The sequence below is a fragment of the Salmo trutta genome, chromosome 34 (assembly GCF_901001165.1).
Source record: "Salmo trutta chromosome 34, fSalTru1.1, whole genome shotgun sequence".
Taxonomy (NCBI): Eukaryota; Metazoa; Chordata; class Actinopteri; order Salmoniformes; family Salmonidae; genus Salmo; species Salmo trutta.
Window position 1 is genome coordinate 18428780 of NC_042990.1, and position 20080 is coordinate 18448859.

At 44.1% G+C, this 20080-nt stretch overlaps 1 protein-coding gene across 5 annotated transcripts in view; it reads right to left on the reverse strand.

Moving 5' to 3' along the window:
- trappc9 (trafficking protein particle complex subunit 9) overlaps positions 1-20080 on the reverse strand; it is a 282398-nt gene that overhangs the window by 108568 nt on the left and 153750 nt on the right. For all 5 annotated transcript variants that reach the window (XR_003871657.1, XR_003871656.1, XM_029732083.1 and 2 more), the window contains one exon: positions 3961-4103. Coding sequence is in view for 3 of the 5 variants with exons in the window: in XM_029732083.1 (XP_029587943.1) it covers positions 3961-4103 (143 nt within the window). In the remaining 2 variants the exon portion in view is untranslated. The remainder of the gene's footprint in view (positions 1-3960; positions 4104-20080) is intronic.

Consider the following 20080-nt stretch of genomic DNA (forward strand, 5'->3'; position numbering starts at 1 on the left):
AGTTAGTCAACTGACAGTCCTGTACAACATTGGTGCCCAAAGACCCATAAAAGATTGCACAACTCATCACACCTTGACACAAAATGCAGTATGGCAGCAGACGAGAGATCCACTTTCAGAAAAAAGCCAGAAACTGAAGTTGCAGTGGGCTAAGGAATGAAAACACTGGAGAACTGGAAAAACATTGCCTGGTCTGATGATTCCCGGTCCCTGCTGTTTCACGTGGATGGGAGGACTAGGGTATGGAGGAACCCACATGACTACATGTATCCATCATGCCACCTGTCAACTTTGCAGGATAGTGGTGGTGATGGTGTTGGGTGTGTTTTCATGGCACACACTAGGCCCCTTGATAAAAGTGGAGCAACGTTTAAATGCCACAGGATATCTGAACATCATTTCCAATCAGGTGCATCCTTCATGGCAGCAGTGTATCCATCTGCGAATAGATTTTTTCAGCAGGATAATGCCCCACGCCACAAGGATAGGATTGTCCAGGAATGGTTCCATGAAGATGACAGTGAATTCTGCTTACAGCAGTGGCCTACCCAGTCACCAGATCTCAATCCAACTGAACATCAGTGGGATGAAATGGAACAAGACATTCGGAGTAGAGATCCAGTACCAGCCAACTTGACACGACTGTGGGAAGCTTTGGGGTCAACATGGGCCAGCACCTTGCAACACCTTGCAGAGTCTAAACCCTGACGAATTGAGGCTGTCCTGAGGGCAAAAGGGGGTGCAACTCAATATTAGGAAGGTGTTCCTAATGTTTTGTACACTCAGTGTATACATACAGGGACCCATTATATCTGGAACGCTATACTGTATACAGGGCCAGATGTTTACTGTGAGGACCTACACCAGGTCTATGACAGGTCACAGCTCTCTATGACAGGCCTATGACAGGTCACAGCTCTCTATGACAGGCCAGAGCTAATTATAAACAGATGCCTCCCCTGAAGAGCATGCTGCAGGTGAAATCTCAAGAAGTGCACTCCGCAAACAATGGAGGAGCGAGGGAACGAGGGAGCGAGAGGTAGAGAGAGAGAGAGAGAGAGAGAGAGACAGTCTAAACTCTTGAGTTCGTTGGATATGAGAGTCCCTTTTGCCCTTCAGTCCAACCAGCATCCTTTTCTCTGTCTCTCTCAATGCGGTGAGCTGCACTGGCCCACTTAATCAATACACCAAGCCACAGAAAGGTTCTCCAGAGATGAGAGATAACAAGAGAGAATTGGAGGGTGAGGCAGGTTTCATTCACATTCCTTTTCAGGACAGACAGTGATCGCTCTCCTCTCTCACCTCGCTCCTTCCTTAGAGAATTACAGAGTTTCTCAGAGAATCACCTCTCAATTAACCTTTCTAGGGCAGGTGGCACCAAATCGTCCCACCTATGTAACAGCCAGTTGAATCCTGTGGCGCAATTTTCAAATACCTTAGAAATGCTATTACTTCAATTTCTCAAACATATGACTATTTTACAGCTATTTAAAGACAAGACTCTCGTTAATCTAACCACACTGTCCGATTTCAAAAAGGCTTTACAACGAAAGCAAAACACCTATTTTTCAAGCTAGCATATAATGGCACAAAAACCCAGAAGACAGCTAAATGCAGCACTAACCTCTGATGATCTTCATCAGATGACCCACCTAGGACATTATGTTATACAATACATGCATGTTTTGTTCAATCAAGTTCATATTTATATCAAAAACCAGCTTTTTACATTAGCATGTGACGTTCAGAACTAGCATACCCCCCGCAAACTTCTAGCGAATTTACTAACAATTTACTAAATTACTCACGATAAACGTTCACAAAAAGCATAACAATTATTTTAAGAATTATAGATACAGAACTCCTCTATGCACTCGATATGTCCGATTTTAAAATAGCTTTTTGGTGAAAGCACATTTTGCAATATTCTAAGTAGATAGCCCGGCATCACAGGGCTAGCTATTTAGACACCCAGCAAGTTTAGCCTTCACCAAACTCCGATTTACTATAAGAAAAGTTTGATTACCTTTCCTGTTCTTCGTCAGAATGCACTCCCAGGACTTCTACTTCAATAACAAATGTTGGTTTGGTCCAAAATAATCCATAGTTATGTTCCAACAGCGGCGTTTTGTTCGTGCGTTCAAGACACTATCCGAATGGTAAGTAAGGGTCACGTGCACGGCGCATTTTGTGACAAAAGATTTCTAAATATTTCATTACCGTACTTCGAAGCATGTCAACCGCTGTTTAAAATCAATTTTTATGCCATTTTTCTCGTAAAAAAGCGATAATATTCCGACCGGGAATCTGCAATTAGGTAAACAGCCGAAAGAAAATACAGCATGGGGTCGACTCGGGCACGCGCCTAATTCCTTTGTCCTCTGATCGGCCACTTGGCAAAGGCGATAATGTGTTTCAGCCTGGGGCTGCCTCGATATCGTTCAGCTTTTTCCCGGGCTCTGAGAGCCTATGGGAGCCGTAGGAAGTGTCACGTTACAGCTAAGATCCTCACTCTTCAATAAACAGAGACAAGAAGAACGACACCTTGTCAGACAGGCTACTTCCTGCATGAAATCTTCTCAGGTTTTTGCCTGCCATATGAGTTCTGTTATACTCACAGACACCATTCAAACAGTTTTAGAAACTTTAAGGTGTTTTCTATCCAAAGCCAATAATTATATGCATATTCTAGTTACTGGGCAGGAGTAGTAACCAGATTAAATCGGGTACGTTTTTTATCCGGCCGTGTAAATACTGCCCCCTAGCCCTAACAGGTTAACGGCAACTTTTCCGCCATAAAAACCCAGAGAGAGACAGTAGTGCTGGGATACTATAAATAGACATACAGAGAGGACCTCTGTGGAAATGTCACTAGATTTCCTTTCTGAGACAACGCAGCAGCGCTTGAGAAAAATCCATAGAGACTCAGGTCTGGATTGGAGGAGCAAAATCTACAAATCTACAGTGTCTGATGGGGAGAAATGACGGTTGGTGGGGAAACGAGGACGGGAGGGGGAAAGGGAGAGGCAGATCTACAGGGGAGGGAGGGAGGGAGGGAGAAAAAGGAGGCGTGACAAGATGATAGTGACTGCAGAGCTGAGAGCAGGAGAGAAGAGACAGATTTATCACCAGAGAGCAGAAAGATAGCGAGAAAGACGGATTGGTTAAACTGCAGATATTATTACAGCTAATGATTCACCTCAAGTGGCGATAACTGGGGTACGATCTGTCTCCCTCGCTTCCGCACCCTGGCTTTTTCCACAGAGCCGGGGAGATGACAAGAAGGAGGGAGGAGAGAACGAGGAGAAAGAAAAAGAGAGTAGAGCGAGAGAGAAGAGAGCGAGACAGAAAGGGATAGTGAGAAAGGGATAGAGAAAGAGAGAAAGAGCTGGAGAGATAATATTCATCTGTTTCCACCTAGGCCTGTCAGTAGAAAGGCCATCTTTCAGATTCCCTATCGTTACAGCGACAATAATGTCACTAAGCAGAGCAGAGCCCTGGTCTAGTCTGGTCTGGTCTGGTCTGCTGGGTACAGGAGCAGGAAGCAGGGAGTGGGGACTGAGGTGATCTGGCGCGATGTGTTTACCCAGTCAAGATGGAAAAACACAACAAACACAGTGATCTTACTAATAAGACAGAGAGAACAAGGACAAACAGTACTAGGACTCGGTTAGATGACTGCTGAGGGTAGGAATGAAGGATACAGCAGGAGAAGAGAAGCAGAAACATCCAGTTAATGGAACAGAAGTAACAGCCTAGCAAACACTGCAACATTGTGTCAAAGTTCAGACAACTTAGTGTGCTGGTTCTGTGTTTGCGGGGAGTTGTTGGGACAGTGATGTCGACCGTCTGTCTATGCACTTAACCCATAGGAAGAAGGTAGCCTTAATGTTTGCTCTCTGCTCGCCGCTCCCCAGATGTGATAGTTAACAAGTTTTAGTACAACGAATGAGTGTTTACCTGGTGGCTGGTAGTGTGCTGACTCTGGTGAAGAACACAGAGGGTTCTATGTCAACATGCACTCCCAGGGTCAGGTCCCGATAGTAGCCCTCCACCTTGCCTGCTCCCCCTGAGTACTTAAACGTCATCACAGCTTCCAAAGTCTGGAGAGAGAGAAAGGAAAGAAAGAAAGACGGAGAAATCTCATTTTAGACAAGGTTATTCTAAGGTGGAGTGCAGAGCATTAAACCGTAACTCAATGATGAAGGTCGAATCTAAGGGCGGTTCACAAAAAGCTTTGGACAAATTTAACCTGTTGAAATGGTCCAGCAGTTTCTATGAAATCCTGCATGGAAGAGCAAACCTGTGTGACTGGGGTCAAAGGTGACAAGCCAATCAGAGACTCTTTTTTTTCCTCCTCAACCGTGAGCAGAAGGAGACTTATTCTGAGCTGAAATGCAAAAAAATGTCTGATAACAAAATAAAGAACACACAAAAACGTGTTCTGATGTGTAATGAAGAGAGTGGAGTGAAAAGGAGGATTGGTAAAAAGTAGAGGGTCCTGAGTCTTCTCTCGATATTTATACAATGTGTTTGGGAAAAGGTGTGTGTGTGCGTGCGCGCGTGCGAGCGTGTGTGTGTGTGCAAGTGAGTGAGTGTGTGTGCGTGTAAGGGTGTGTGTGCGTACATGTAAACAAGTGCCTGTGTTTACATTGAAGGCAGACTGGCCCTCAACCCATGTGTGTAATCCATTGAGCTAGGCCAAGCGCATGTGTGTGTACGTGTGTGTGTGTGTGTGTGTGCGCATGCAGTGCCTGTAAACACAGACCAGGTACGAACAGGTTTTCATCATGTTTCTCGGTCCATCTGCCCTTCCATGAATCTTTAACCCCATCCAGAGTGATCATCCCTCAGCATGGAGCCTATGACTTTCAGCTCTATTTCCCCTGGCTGTCTCTACTGGAGGGCCTGGCTACACATCACCTTCATGGTTCAATGCATGGTTTCAGAATAGCCCAAGCAAAAGGCTTAACCCCAAAGAGATGGTGTCTAAGACGGTCTATCATCCTCCTCCTCTCTTCCTGTGTTAAATGGTGCACCACATGCCCATGGCCCTGGGGTTGTTATGTAAAAGAGCCACTGTATCGTGTCTGAGGCACACATGGCCCTCTCTCTCCTGGTCACGCATGTCTGTGTGTGTGTGTGTCCTTCAGCCAGAGGGACAGATGCCACTCTCTTGCTTGACAAGATCTTATCTGGTGCCCCCTCTCTCTCCTGCCCTCTCCCCGGCTGCACATAACTAGATTTCTCCTTAACTAAGTGAATTAGTCAACACACAAAATACATTTCATCACTTTTGATGAACAGGTTATTTCATTGAGACAGAGGTATACCATGCAGAAGGCTGACGCACGCATACGTACAGGCGATGCGAGACAAACGCGGTGACTGAGACGCACCTCCTCTCCTTCTGCTGTTTAACATTCAGGGCTCATTGTGGAGCGGTCTGGTGTGAGCGTGACACACAGAGGTTGTCATATCACTATGTAAATGAGGTTGTATTACAAGAGCGAGGTTGCAGGAGGACCATGTCGTGGGAGGAGGCTGATGACCCACACGGTAAAGATGGAAACAGTGCAGTCCTAGTCAGAGTCATGGTAGAGACAGACAGACACACATACCTAGTCATGGTAGAGACAGACAGACAGACACACAGACCTAGTCATGGTAGAGACAGACAGACAGACAGACAGACAGACAGACAGACAGACAGACAGACAGACAGACAGACAGACAGACAGACAGACAGACAGACAGACAGACCTAGTCATGGTAGAGACAGACAGACACACAGACCTAGTCATGGTACAGACAGATAGACACACAGACCTAGTCATGGTACAGACAGACAGACAGACAGACAGACAGACAGACAGACAGACAGACAGACAGACAGACAGACAGACACACACACAGACACACAGACACACAGACACACAGACACACAGACCTAGTCATGGTAGAGACAGACAGACAGACACACAGACCTAGTCATGGTAGAGACAGACAGACAGACACACAGACCTAGTCATGGTAGAGACAGACAGACACACAGACCTAGTCATGGTAGAGACAGACACACACACAGACCTAGTCATGGTAGAGACAGACAGACAGACACACAGACCTAGTCATGGTAGAGACAGACAGACAGACACACAGACCTAGTCATGGTAGAGACAGACAGACAGACACACAGACCTAGTCATGGTAGAGACAGACAGACAGACACACAGACCTAGTCATGGTAGAGACAGACAGACAGACACACAGACCTAGTCATGGTAGAGACAGACAGACACACAGACCTAGTCATGGTAGAGACAGACAGACACACAGACCTAGTCATGGTAGAGACAGACAGACACACAGACCTAGTCATGGTAGAGACAGACAGACACACAGACCTAGTCATGGTAGAGACAGACAGACACACATACTAAGTCATGGTAGAGACAGACAGACACACAGACCTAGTCATGGTAGAGACAGACAGACACACAGACCTAGTCATGGTAGAGACGGACAGACACACAGACCTAGTCATGGTAGAGACAGACAGACACACAGACCTAGTCATGGTAGAGACGGACAGACACACAGACCTAGTCATGGTAGAGACAGACAGACACACATACCTAGTCATGGTAGAGACAGACAGACAGACACACATACCTAGTCATGGTAGAGACAGACAGACAGACACACAGACCTAGTCATGGTAGAGACAGACAGACACACAGACCTAGTCATGGTAGAGACAGACAGACACACAGACCTAGTCATGGTAGAGACAGACAGACACACAGACCTAGTCATGGTAAAGACAGACAGACACACAGACCTAGTCATGGTAGAGACAGAGAGACACACAGACCTAGTCATGGTAGAGACAGACAGACACACAGAACTAGTCATGGTAGAGACAGACATGATTCTAAAAGTGCCATGACCATCACCATCAAAAGACACACATTTTAAAGGTGAAAATTAATGTCAAACGTCCTGTTTGTAGGGGTGGGACTGTTGGTTGGCTGGGCAGCCAGATGGTCCGTTTGTAACGGTGTAGGTGCCAATGAGCCAGGCACGACTTCTGAGGAGATATGGAGGGGATGGAGGGAGGGGGTGGAGGTAGATGACAGGGGTGATGGAGAGGAAGTGTGGTCTGTTTGTTATTCCACCTCTCGGATACTTCCTTCCAAACACACTCTCTAAAAGATCATCACACTGTTCCAGCCACACCCCCATCTTCTCTCTCTCCCTCTCTTCTTTCCCCCTCCCCATCTTCTCTCTCTCCCTCTCTTCTTTCCCCCTCCCCATCTTCTCTCTCTCCCTCTCTTCTTTCCCCCTCACCATCTTCTCTCTCTCCCTCTCTTCTTTCCCCCTCCCCATCTTCTCTCTCTCCCTCTCTTCTTTCCCCCTCACCATCTTCTCTCTCTCCCTCTCTTCTTTCCCCTCACCATCTTCTCTCTCTCCCTCTCTTCTTTCCCCCTCACCATCTTCTCTCTCTCCCCCTCTTCTTTCCCCCTCCCCATCTTCTCTCTCTCCCTCTCTTCTTTCCCCCTCCCCATCTTCTCTCTCTCCCTCTCTTCTTTCCCCCTCCCCATCTTCTCTCTCTCCCTCTCTTCTTTCCCCCTCCCTAAACCAGCGAATAACTTAACTTTAATGGCCTGGCTGAATGGGGAACGCACTTAGTGCTCCATCCCTGTAATGCCTTCTGTCTTTCCATAATTAAAAATGTTACTTTTCTTTATGGAGCAAATCGCCTTATAGGACGGCCTGTATGGGAAGCAGTTAAAGTCCCCTGCCTTAATTATTGTTAGGACGTTGTGTTAGTTTGTTAAGCACTGTTCGGTAGCTTTAGACCAGACTCAGCATATCTCTAAGTACCTGGTGAAATGAAGAAGCTGCGTATGTCATGAATTGGAGATGTCTTAAACTCCAGCTATGTGCGCAAATTGGTGTTTATTGGCTGAGTGGGAGGGGAGGAGATGAGTTCTATGGAAGAAACGCTGGTCTGGACCCTTCTTTCCTAATGCTGCATGGTTAACTGGAGCAATGCCAAACTTTTGGCCCGCTCTCCCCTGCATTACTACACCCTCCTGCATTAGTAAACCCTTCTATAGTAGTAAACCCTCCTATAGCAGTAAACCCTCCTGCATTAGTAAACCCTTCTATAGTAGTAAACCCTCCTATAGCAGTAAACCCTCCTATAGTAGTAAACCCTCCTGCATTAGTAAACCCTTCTATAGTAGTAAACCCTCCTATAGCAGTAAACCCTCCTATAGTAGTAAACCCTCCTATAGTAGTAAACCCTCCTATAGCAGAAAACCCTCCTATAGTAGTAAACCCTCCTAAAGCACTAAACCCTCCTATAGTAGTAAACCCTTCTATAGTAGTAAACCCTTCTATAGTAGTACACCCTCCTATAGCAGTAAACCGTCCTATAGCAGTAAACCCTCCTATAGCAGTAAACCCTCCTATAGCAGTACACCCTCCTATAGTAGTAAACCCTCCTATAGTAGTACACCCTCCTATAGTAGTACAACCTTCCATAGTAGTAAACCCTCCTATAGTAGTACACCCTCCTATAGTAGTACACCCTCCTATAGTAGTACACCCTCCTATAGTAGTAAACCGTCCTATAGTAGTACACCCTCCTATAGTAGTACACCCTCCTATAGTAGTAAACCCTCCTATAGTAGTACACCCTCCTATAGTAGTACACCCTCCTATAGCAGTAAACCGTCCTATAGCAGTAAACCCTCCTATAGTAGTAAACCCTCCTATAGTAGTAAACCCTCCTATAGTAGTACACCCTCCTATAGTAGTACACCCTCCTATAGCAGTAAACCGTCCTATAGCAGTAAACCCTCCTATAGCAGTAAACCCTCCTATAGTAGTAAACCCTCCTATAGTAGTAAACCCTCCTATAGTAGTAAACCCTCCTATAGTAGTACACCCTCCTATAGCAGTAAACCGTTCTATAGCAGTAAACCCTCCTATAGCAGTAAACCCTCCTATAGTAGTACACCCTCCTATAGTAGTAAACCCTCCTATAGTAGTACACCCTCCTATAGTAGTAAACCCTTCCATAGTAGTAAACCCTCCTATAGTAGTACACCCTCCTATAGTAGTAAACCCTCCTATAGTAGTACACCCTCCTATAGTAGTACACCCTCCTATAGTAGTACACCCTCCTATAGTAGTACACCCTCCTATAGTAGTAAACCCTCCTATAGTAGTACACCCTCCTATAGTAGTACACCCTCCTATAGCAGTACACCCTCCAAAAGCAGCACACCCTCATATAGCGGTAAACCCTCCTATAGCGGTACACCCTCCTATAGAGGTAAACCCTCCTATAGTAGTACACCCTCCTATAGTAGTACACCCTCCTATAGTAGTACACCCTCCTATAGTAGTACACCCTCCTATAGTAGTACACCCTCCTATAGTAGTACACCCTCCTATAGTAGTACACCCCTCCTATAGTAGTACACCCTCCTATAGTAGTACACCCTCCTATAGTAGTACACCCTGCTATAGTAGTAAACCCTCCTATAGTAGTACACCCTCCTATAGCAGTAAACCCTCCTATAGTAGTAAACCCTCCTATAGCAGTACACCCTCCTATAGCAGTACACCCTCCTATAGCAGTACACCCTCCTATAGCAGTACACCCTCCTATAGCAGTACACCCTCCTATAGCAGTACACCCTCCTATAGCAGTACACCCTCCTATAGCAGTACACCCTCCTATAGTAGTACACCCTCCAATAGCAGTACACCCTCCTATAGCAGTACACCCTCCTATAGTAGTACACCCTCCTATAGTAGTACACCCTCCTATAGTAGTACACCCTCCTATAGTAGTAAACCCTCCTATAGTAGTACACCCTCCTATAGTAGTACACCCTCCTATAGTAGTACACCCTCCTATAGTAGTAAACCGTCCTATAGTAGTACACCCTCCTATAGTAGTACACCCTCCTATAGTAGTAAACCCTCCTATAGTAGTACACCCTCCTATAGTAGTACACCCTCCTATAGTAGTACACCCTCCTATAGTAGTAAACCGTCCTATAGTAGTACACCCTCCTATAGTAGTACACCCTCCTATAGTAGTAAACCCTCCTATAGTAGTACACCCTCCTATAGTAGTACACCCTCCTATAGCAGTAAACCGTCCTATAGCAGTAAACCCTCCTATAGTAGTAAACCCTCCTATAGTAGTAAACCCTCCTATAGTAGTACACCCTCCTATAGTAGTACACCCTCCTATAGCAGTAAACCGTCCTATAGCAGTAAACCCTCCTATAGCAGTAAACCCTCCTATAGTAGTAAACCCTCCTATAGTAGTAAACCCTCCTATAGTAGTAAACCCTCCTATAGTAGTACACCCTCCTATAGCAGTAAACCGTTCTATAGCAGTAAACCCTCCTATAGCAGTAAACCCTCCTATAGTAGTACACCCTCCTATAGTAGTAAACCCTCCTATAGTAGTACACCCTCCTATAGTAGTAAACCCTTCCATAGTAGTAAACCCTCCTATAGTAGTACACCCTCCTATAGTAGTAAACCCTCCTATAGTAGTACACCCTCCTATAGTAGTACACCCTCCTATAGTAGTACACCCTCCTATAGTAGTACACCCTCCTATAGTAGTAAACCCTCCTATAGTAGTACACCCTCCTATAGTAGTACACCCTCCTATAGCAGTACACCCTCCAAAAGCAGCACACCCTCATATAGCGGTAAACCCTCCTATAGCGGTACACCCTCCTATAGAGGTAAACCCTCCTATAGTAGTACACCCTCCTATAGTAGTACACCCTCCTATAGTAGTACACCCTCCTATAGTAGTACACCCTCCTATAGTAGTACACCCTCCTATAGTAGTACACCCTCCTATAGTAGTACACCCCTCCTATAGTAGTACACCCTCCTATAGTAGTACACCCTCCTATAGTAGTACACCCTCCTATAGTAGTACACCCTGCTATAGTAGTAAACCCTCCTATAGTAGTACACCCTCCTATAGCAGTAAACCCTCCTATAGTAGTAAACCCTCCTATAGCAGTACACCCTCCTATAGCAGTACACCCTCCTATAGCAGTACACCCTCCTATAGCAGTACACCCTCCTATAGCAGTAAACCCTCCTATAGCAGTAAACCCTCCTATAGCAGTACACCCTCCTATAGCAGTACACCCTCCTATAGTAGTACACCCTCCAATAGCAGTACACCCTCCTATAGCAGTACACCCTCCTATAGTAGTACACCCTCCTATAGTAGTACACCCTCCTATAGTAGTACACCCTCCTATAGTAGTAAACCCTCCTATAGTAGTACACCCTCCTATAGTAGTACACCCTCCTATAGCAGTACACCCTCCTATAGCAGTACACCCTCCTATAGCAGTACACCCTCCTATAGCAGTACACCCTCCTAAAGCAGTAAACCCTCCTACAGCAGTAAACCCTCCTATAGTAGTAAACCCTCCTATAGTAGTACACCCTCCTATAGTAGTACACCCTCCTATAGTAGTACACCCTCCTATAGTAGTAAACCCTTCCATAGTAGTAAACCCTTCCATAGTAGTAAACCCTTCCATAGTAGTAAACCCTTCCATAGTAGTAAACCCTCCTATAGCAGTAAACCCTCCTATAGCAGTACACCCTCCTATAGCAGTACACCCTCCTATAGTAGTACACCCTCCTATAGTAGTACACCCTCCTATAGTAGTAAACCCTTCCATAGTAGTAAACCCTCCTATAGTAGTACACCCTCCTATAGTAGTACACCCTCCTATAGTAGTACACCCTCCTATAGTAGTACACCCTCCTATAGTAGTACACCCTCCTATAGTAGTACACCCTCCTATAGTAGTAAACCCTCCTATAGTAGTACACCCTCCTATAGTAGTACACCCTCCTATAGCAGTACACCCTCCAAAAGCAGCACACCCTCATATAGCGGTAAACCCTCCTATAGCGGTACACCCTCCTATAGCGGTAAACCCTCCTATAGTAGTACACCCTCCTATAGTAGTACACCCTCCTATAGTAGTACACCCTCCTATAGTAGTACACCCTCCTATAGTAGTAAACCCTTCCATAGTAGTAAACCCTTACATAGTAGTAAACCCTTCCATAGTAGTAAACCCTCCTATAGCAGTAAACCCTCCTATAGCAGTACACCCTCCTATAGTAGTACACCCTCCTATAGTAGTACACCCTCCTATAGTAGTACACCCTCCTATAGTAGTACACCCTCCTATAGTAGTAAACCCTCCTATAGTAGTAAACCCTCCTATAGTAGTACACCCTCCTATAGTAGTACACCCTCCTATAGTAGTACACCCTCCTATAGTAGTAAACCCTCCTATAGTAGTAAACCCTCCTATAGTAGTAAACCCTCCTATAGTAGTAAACCCTCCTATAGTAGTAAACCCTCCTATAGTAGTACACCCTCCTATAGTAGTACACCCTCCTATAGTAGTACACCCTCCTATAGTAGTAAACCCTCCTATAGTAGTAAACCCTCCTATAGTAGTAAACCCTCCTATAGTAGTACACCCTCCTATAGTAGTAAACCCTCCTATAGCAGTACACCCTCCTATAGCAGTACACCCTCCTATAGCAGTACACCCTCCTATAGCAGTACACCCTCCTATAGCAGTACACCCTCCTATAGCAGTACACCCTCCTATAGCAGTACACCCTCCTATAGCAGTAAACCCTCCTATAGCAGTAAACCCTCCTATAGCAGTAAACCCTCCTATAGCAGTAAACCCTCCTATAATAGTACACCCTCCTATAGTAGTAAACCCTCCAATAGCAGTAAACCCTCCTATAGTAGTAAACCCTCCTATAGTAGTACACCCTCCAAAAGCAGTACACCCTCATATAGCGGTAAACCCTCCTATAGCGGTACACCCTCCTATAGCGGTACACCCTCCTATAGAGGTAAACCCTCCTATAGTAGTACACCCTCCTATAGTAGTACACCCTCCTATAGTAGTACACCCTCCTATAGTAGTACACCCTCCTATAGTAGTACACCCTCCTATAGTAGTACACCCTCCTATAGTAGTACACCCTCCTATAGTAGTAAACCCTCCTATAGTAGTAAACCCTCCTATTGTAGTAAACCCTCCTATAGTAGTAAACCCTCCTATAGTAGTACACCCTCCTATAGTAGTACACCCTCCTATAGTAGTACACCCTCCTATAGTAGTACACCCTCCTATAGTAGTACACCCTCCTATAGTAGTACACCCTCCTATAGCAGTAAACTCTCCTATAGCAGTAAACCCTTCTATAGTAGTAAACCCTCCTATAATAGTACACCCTCCTATAGTAGTAAACCCTCCTATAGCAGTAAACCCTCCTATAGTAGTAAACCCTCCTATAGCAGTAAACCCTCCTATAATAGTACACCCTCCTATAGTAGTAAACCCTCCAATAGCAGTAAACCCTTCCATAGTAGTAAACCCTCCTATAGCAGTAAACCCTCCTATAATAGTACACCCTCCTATAGTAGTAAACCCTCCTATAGCAGTAAACCCTCCTATAGTAGTAAACCCTCCTATAGCAGTAAACCCTCCTATAATAGTACACCCTCCTATAGTAGTAAACCCTCCAATAGCAGTAAACCCTTCCATAGTAGTAAACCCTCCTATAGCAGTAAACCCTCCTATAGTAGTACACCCTCCTATAGTAGTACACCCTCCTATAGCAGTAAACCCTCCTATAATAGTACACCCTCCTATAGTAGTAAACCCTCCAATAGCAGTAAACCCTCCTATAGTAGTAAACCCTCCTATAGTAGTACACCCTCCAAAAGCAGTACACCCTCATATAGCGGTAAACCCTCCTATAGCAGTACACCCTCCTATAGCGGTACACCCTCCTATAGCGGTACACCCTCCTATAGCGGTACACCCTCCTATAGCGGTACACCCTCCTATAGAGGTAAACCCTCCTATAGAGGTAAACCCTCCTATAGTAGTACACCCTCCTATAGTAGTACACCCTCCTATAGTAGTACACCCTCCTATAGTAGTACACCCTCCTATAGTAGTACACCCTCCTATAGTAGTAAACCCTCCTATAGTAGTAAACCCTCCTATAGTAGTAAACCCTCCTATAGTAGTAAACCCTCCTATAGTAGTACACCCTCCTATAGTAGTACACCCTCCTATAGTAGTACACCCTCCTATAGTAGTACACCCTCCTATAGCAGTAAACCCTCCTATAGCAGTAAACCCTTCTATAGTAGTAAACCCTCCTATAGCAGTAAACCCTCCTATAATAGTACACCCTCCTATAGTAGTAAACCCTCCTATAGCAGTAAACCCTCCTATAGTAGTAAACCCTCCTATAGCAGTAAACCCTCCTATAATAGTACACCCTCCTATAGTAGTAAACCCTCCAATAGCAGTAAACCCTCCTATAGCAGTAAACCCTCCTATAGTAGTAAACCCTCCTATAGCAGTACACCCTCCTATAGCAGTAAACCCTCCTATAGCAGTACACCCTCCTATAGCAGTAAACCCTCCTATAGTAGTAAACCCTCCTATAGTAGTACACCCTCCTATAGTAGTACACCCTCCTATAGTAGTACACCCTCTTATAGTAGTAAAACTCTTATAGTAGTAAACCCTCCTATAGTAGTAAACCCTCCTATAGTAGTAAACCCTCCTATAGTAGTAAACCCTCCTATAGTAGTACACCCTCCTATAGTAGTGAACCCTCCTATAGCAGTAAACCCTCCTATAGTAGTAAACCCTTCTATAGCAGTAAACCCTCCTATAGTAGTAAACCCTCCTATAGTAGTACACCCTCCTATAGTAGTACACCCTCCTATAGTAGTACACCCTCTTATAGTAGTAAAACTCCTATAGTAGTGAACCCTCCTATAGTAGTAAACCCTCCTATAGTAGTACACCCTCCTATAGTAGTACACCCTCCTATAGTAGTACACCCTCTTATAGTAGTAAAACTCCTATAGTAGTAAACCCTCCTATAGTAGTAAACCCTCCTATAGTAGTAAAACTCCTATAGTAGTGAACCCTCCTATAGTAGTAAACCCTCCTATAGTAGTACACCCTCCTATAGCAGTAAACCGTCCTATAGCAGTAAACCCTCCTATAGTAGTACACCCTCCTATAGTAGTACACCCTCCTATAGTAGTACACCCTCCTATAGCAGTACACCCTCCTATAGTAGTACACCCTCCTATAGTAGTAAACCCTCCTATAGTAGTACACCCTCCTATAGTAGTGAACCCTCCTATAGTAGTAAACCCTCCTATAGTAGTAAACCCTCCTATAGTAGTAAACCCTCCTATAGTAGTACACCCTCCTATAGTAGTGAACCCTCCTATAGCAGTAAACCTGCAGAAATGTAGCTTTCTCAGCCACTTCTTACAAGTCTTCCTTCCCTGCTCTCAGAAGTTCCACATCAGAGTCAGATCCTAACTGACCATAATTGACCCTTCGGTGGTGAGTGGCTGCATGCAGACTGACCGCCACAGTGAAGAGCTTTGGGACAGAAATGTCCGGACCGTCTGTGAATGGGACAGTTTGTTCCTGGTCCAGATAGTTCTTCTGGTTGATTGAGGTGAAGGAGAGCAGTTCAGGTTAAGTTGCTATGCTAGTTATCTATGCTCCAATGTTTCTCTTTGACAGAATCCTTGCCTACCCATTGTCACGGTTTTGAGCTATTTTTGGTCCCCTCACACCAGGGCTGTTGCTGAGCAGTTTGAGATATTGTAGTCCTGTATGGTTTATCCACCCAATGCCTGGCTTACACCATACAGAGATTGTTCAAGGCTTCCTTGCACTTCTTCAATAATTCAAAAGTCACTACAGTGCTGCTTGTGGATGTGGTGGAAAACTTTCCTAGTTTGTCAGATGGTCTCCTTGTGAATCATCCTCAAGAGTCCAACAGAGGTGTGAGAACGTCAAGCTGTCGCGGGGCCACAAATAGCTGGTATGGCTGTAGGGAAGGGGTCTATCAGAGACAGCATGCAGATGGACACACAACCAGAGAACCTCAGTGACTACACTGAGCTCTGATGGACATGATCCAGCATACTGTATGTATGTCTTAGAGATGCAAAACGATGGTAACTTACCCAAAATTCCCAGTTTTTCCAGAAATCCTGTTTAAAAGATTACCGGAATCAGGAAGAAATAAGTAGAGAATCCGGAATTCAACAGGAATTGTATTTATTGTCAACTCTACAGAACTGAGTAGAAACTAAAAGCAGAACAAATCTTAGGCTAGCAGCACGACTCTGCCTCATTACATCTGGTGCTATTCTCTTCCCATTAAACCAGGACAGACAACTCTCTCTCCAAACCCTGATCTGTATTCCGCCATCATGGCTCTGAGTCTCTGCATCACTGCAGTCCTATAGCTAACCTAACGTGGCAGGCGTAGAAACACACCTGAGCAGAGTTCCCACTTCCGTTTTTCTGGTGGAACGGAAGTTAGGATGAAAATACTGTATCCTTGAAAAGTGGATGTTACATTTTCTGTTGACTCCACAACGCCTATCCTATAGCAGGAGCAAGAAGGAACCCTGCCTGGGGCAGTCCATCGATTGGTTGCTAGGCTGGCTGCTTGACATCCAGCCATAGGTATGTTAAGGATTATTAGGCAGACAGGCTTCTTGTTCTGCTCTGTTCAGAAGTACAGTATGACGTGGCCCTGTTTCTATCTATTCATCTGCCCTGCCTGGGACTAACCAACTAGCACACTGATGGGGAACATAGATTTTGAAAAATAAAAAAATAAAAAATTCATGAATAAATAAAAAAGGAGAGACTGAAAAAGAGATTGCGCGAAAGAAAGAGGCACAAAATAAAATAGCTATGGGAAAGGGTTATAACAGTAGCAGCCTTCTTTGCAATTTGATCATTTCAAATTGGCCCTCGCTCTCTCTCCTTTCTCTAGAGATGATGACATTCAACACCAGTGTTTTTTTTTACCAAGTCTGGTGAGATTATGGAAGAAATGTGCAATTATATTTGTCCTTTGGAGTTATTACCGTTATCTAGACACAGTGAAGACTACGACCAAAGTTCAGCTCCACTCGGGCTGTCTGTCTCAAGCGCCTGCTGCGTTCTGCTGGCACGTCTCTAACGCCTTTGTGTTTCCATGTTCCTCTCTGTCGCCACAAAGAAGTGAGGTAGAGAGAGCTAGAGCGAGAGAGACGGAACCTTTCATAAAAAGAGACAAAGGGTATCTTTGTGAGCCCAAACCCAGCAACAACCCCATGGTTTCTCCCAGTAACAGGTGACTGAGCAGCCTAAACAATGCCACCACAGCTGACAGCCAGGGTAGCGTGTGGAACATAATGTGGTTCTGATAGGCCGTGTTACAATGAACATTCAGTTTTATTTATTTAACTAGGCAAGTCAGTTAAGAACAAATGATTATTTATAATGACGACCTGGCTGGAATATGGTGATGTCCAGGACAGCTGTTTAATTACTTCCAACAACAAGAGGCAGAGAGACAGATCTGGAGGGGACGCTGCCAAGTACTGCAGCAACACAACACTGCATCAGAGCTGTGACAACTCTGGGAGTCTGTGTTTGGATACAACAAGGAGGCCTCCAAATATACTGCAGATATCGCTTTTTCACAACAACAGAAAAGTAACTTGTTGTAAGTAGCCTATCATTTACAGTACATAACCTAGTTACATATAAAGCTCAGACAAGGTATTTGTTCTTTACCTAGCATTCAGCCTTATCACAACAGCTCTCTCTCTCTCTCTGTCTCTCTCTCTGACTGTTCAGAGTACAGGGACCTCTATTGTTATGCTAAGTGCACTTGAAATGCATGGCTTTGTCTGCCTGCTATCTCAGGGATTTTCTCATAGAGACATATTAAAGTAATGCTTGAACGTTGAAAGCTTTATGCTTTATGATCCCTAGGCTACTTGTTATGTTCATTTTCATTCAGATAACTAGTTGGATTAGACTACAGACAACGAATACATTTCAAGAGAACACATTTCATGAGTAGGGCAGTATCATGTTATCCTTTTAACCGTCTGGCCGCTAGAGAACGTTGCCGGGCATCCCCTTTAGCATACGGATCAGATGCTGCTCAACCTGCAAGGTGCGCAAACATAAGCATTAACGCTTTATAATAGTGCATAAACAATTGTAAAGCATGTATTGCATGAAGAAATATTAGTGAAAATATATCTATGTAAAATATAACAACAATAGTTATTTGGTTAGACTTCCAGTCAATGACTCAACATTCTAACAGTCTAATAAACACATTTCATATATGCTATTGGAAGAATAACAATTTGTTTGTGTTTATAAAGGTCTTGGGTAACATTAAAATACATAAAGTCAATTATTTCAAAGAACATAAATACATTTTCATTAGTTTATGTTAATCTAGGCTACAAATAAAAACCAGAGACCACTATTTCAAGTCCATCAAAAAGAAGTCCATTATAATTTTGTTTTGGCAGGTCTAAAGAAACATTGTGGAAATAAGAAAATGTACTTAAAAAGGAAGCAGAATATAATATTTTAAGTTTATCATGTTACTAGTCTTTGCTTAGTAGCCAAAGCAATGCTGCCGTACGAGTGGTAAGGTGATGAACGCATGGACAGCGCAGATATTCTGGGATAAAGTTACATTTTATAGAGATGCACCTCTTGAATTTTCAGAGATATTTGACAAAAGGTAAGTGTCATAGAAACTGCAGAATATGATCTTTCTGATACTATATAGAAATCAAAACATTTTACCTGCATGTGAGGATTTGATAAAGTGACGATCCTCTGTCAATTACAAGATGCACCATTCTCTTCATGTACAACTTGACAACTGAAAATATTGTCACTCAGACTATTGTCAATGTAACCTTGTCTATAGGCGAAGTCTTATTATGTGTGAAATTAGTTTAGGTGTAGTTTCGATGGGCCTGACTGGCATCGTTTGTTTCCCCTCACTCATTAACTTGGATAGAGTCGAGGATATGTTTTGCATTATTCTAAAGGCCTACTGCAACACCTAGCATGGTTCTGTTTCCCTTACAATACATGTGATTAGTAATACAGTTACAGTAAATAAAACAACCACCCAAAAGGTTATTTTTACAAATTAAAACGGAAAAGAGAATGAGATCAACCTGTAAGGCGCGAGGTCAAATTATACGGTAAACATCAGCGCCGAACGCTGATAAATAGGATAACAAAAAGTCATCATTACACTATTGTCTTTCTAAATTAAATCACCCTCATCATTCTGTTGGGCTTCATTTGAATTCAATTGTGAGGCAAGGTGTACAATTATCGGCCATTCATTCATTTGCCATTCATTCAGTGAGGAGACAGAGATGCATTAGCACCTGGCTGGGTAACAACGTCCTACAGCACATTGTCTTGGCAGGTAAAAAGGCTCTAAATACTTTTCTGTTTGTGATTTCAAAATGCGGACAAATGAGCAGTGTAAAATACAAAACATTTAGGAAAAGTCAGGGAAGTTGCTTTTTTTGTGGCCAATTTGTTTTATTTACAAAATCAAAAATCAATGGAAGTTGGTCTATGGCAGTTCTAGTGTTACAGCAGTTTCATTTCAGCACTATTTTATCAGTAACTCCCTTTTATTAACAGGAGAGTAGCCTAGCCTATGGTAGATGGAGACATATTCCAAAGCTTTACAGAGAATCTGAGCTTTAGATAAGCAAACTGACTGTGGCTCTGGGAGAATGCATTGTGTTTTTGTCTGAATCCATCCAGTCAGTTCAGGCTAGCCAGAGGTCCCTGAGCGTCAGTGTTTTCATTGTCCCGTTCTATTCTTCTCACGATCGCCTCATTACAGACAGGCTCTATTTTTAGCCCAGTGTGATTGAAATAGAGTCCTCAGGGAGCCTGGGGGCATAGAGGACTGAAGAAAAGAGAGAGAGAGACAGAGGGAGCGAGGACTGAACAAAATGAGCAGCAGGTAGAGAGAGAGAGAGAGAGAGAGAGAGAGAGAGAGAGAGAGAGAGCGAGCGAGGGGGGACTCTGGGGTCGGATGAGTCAGG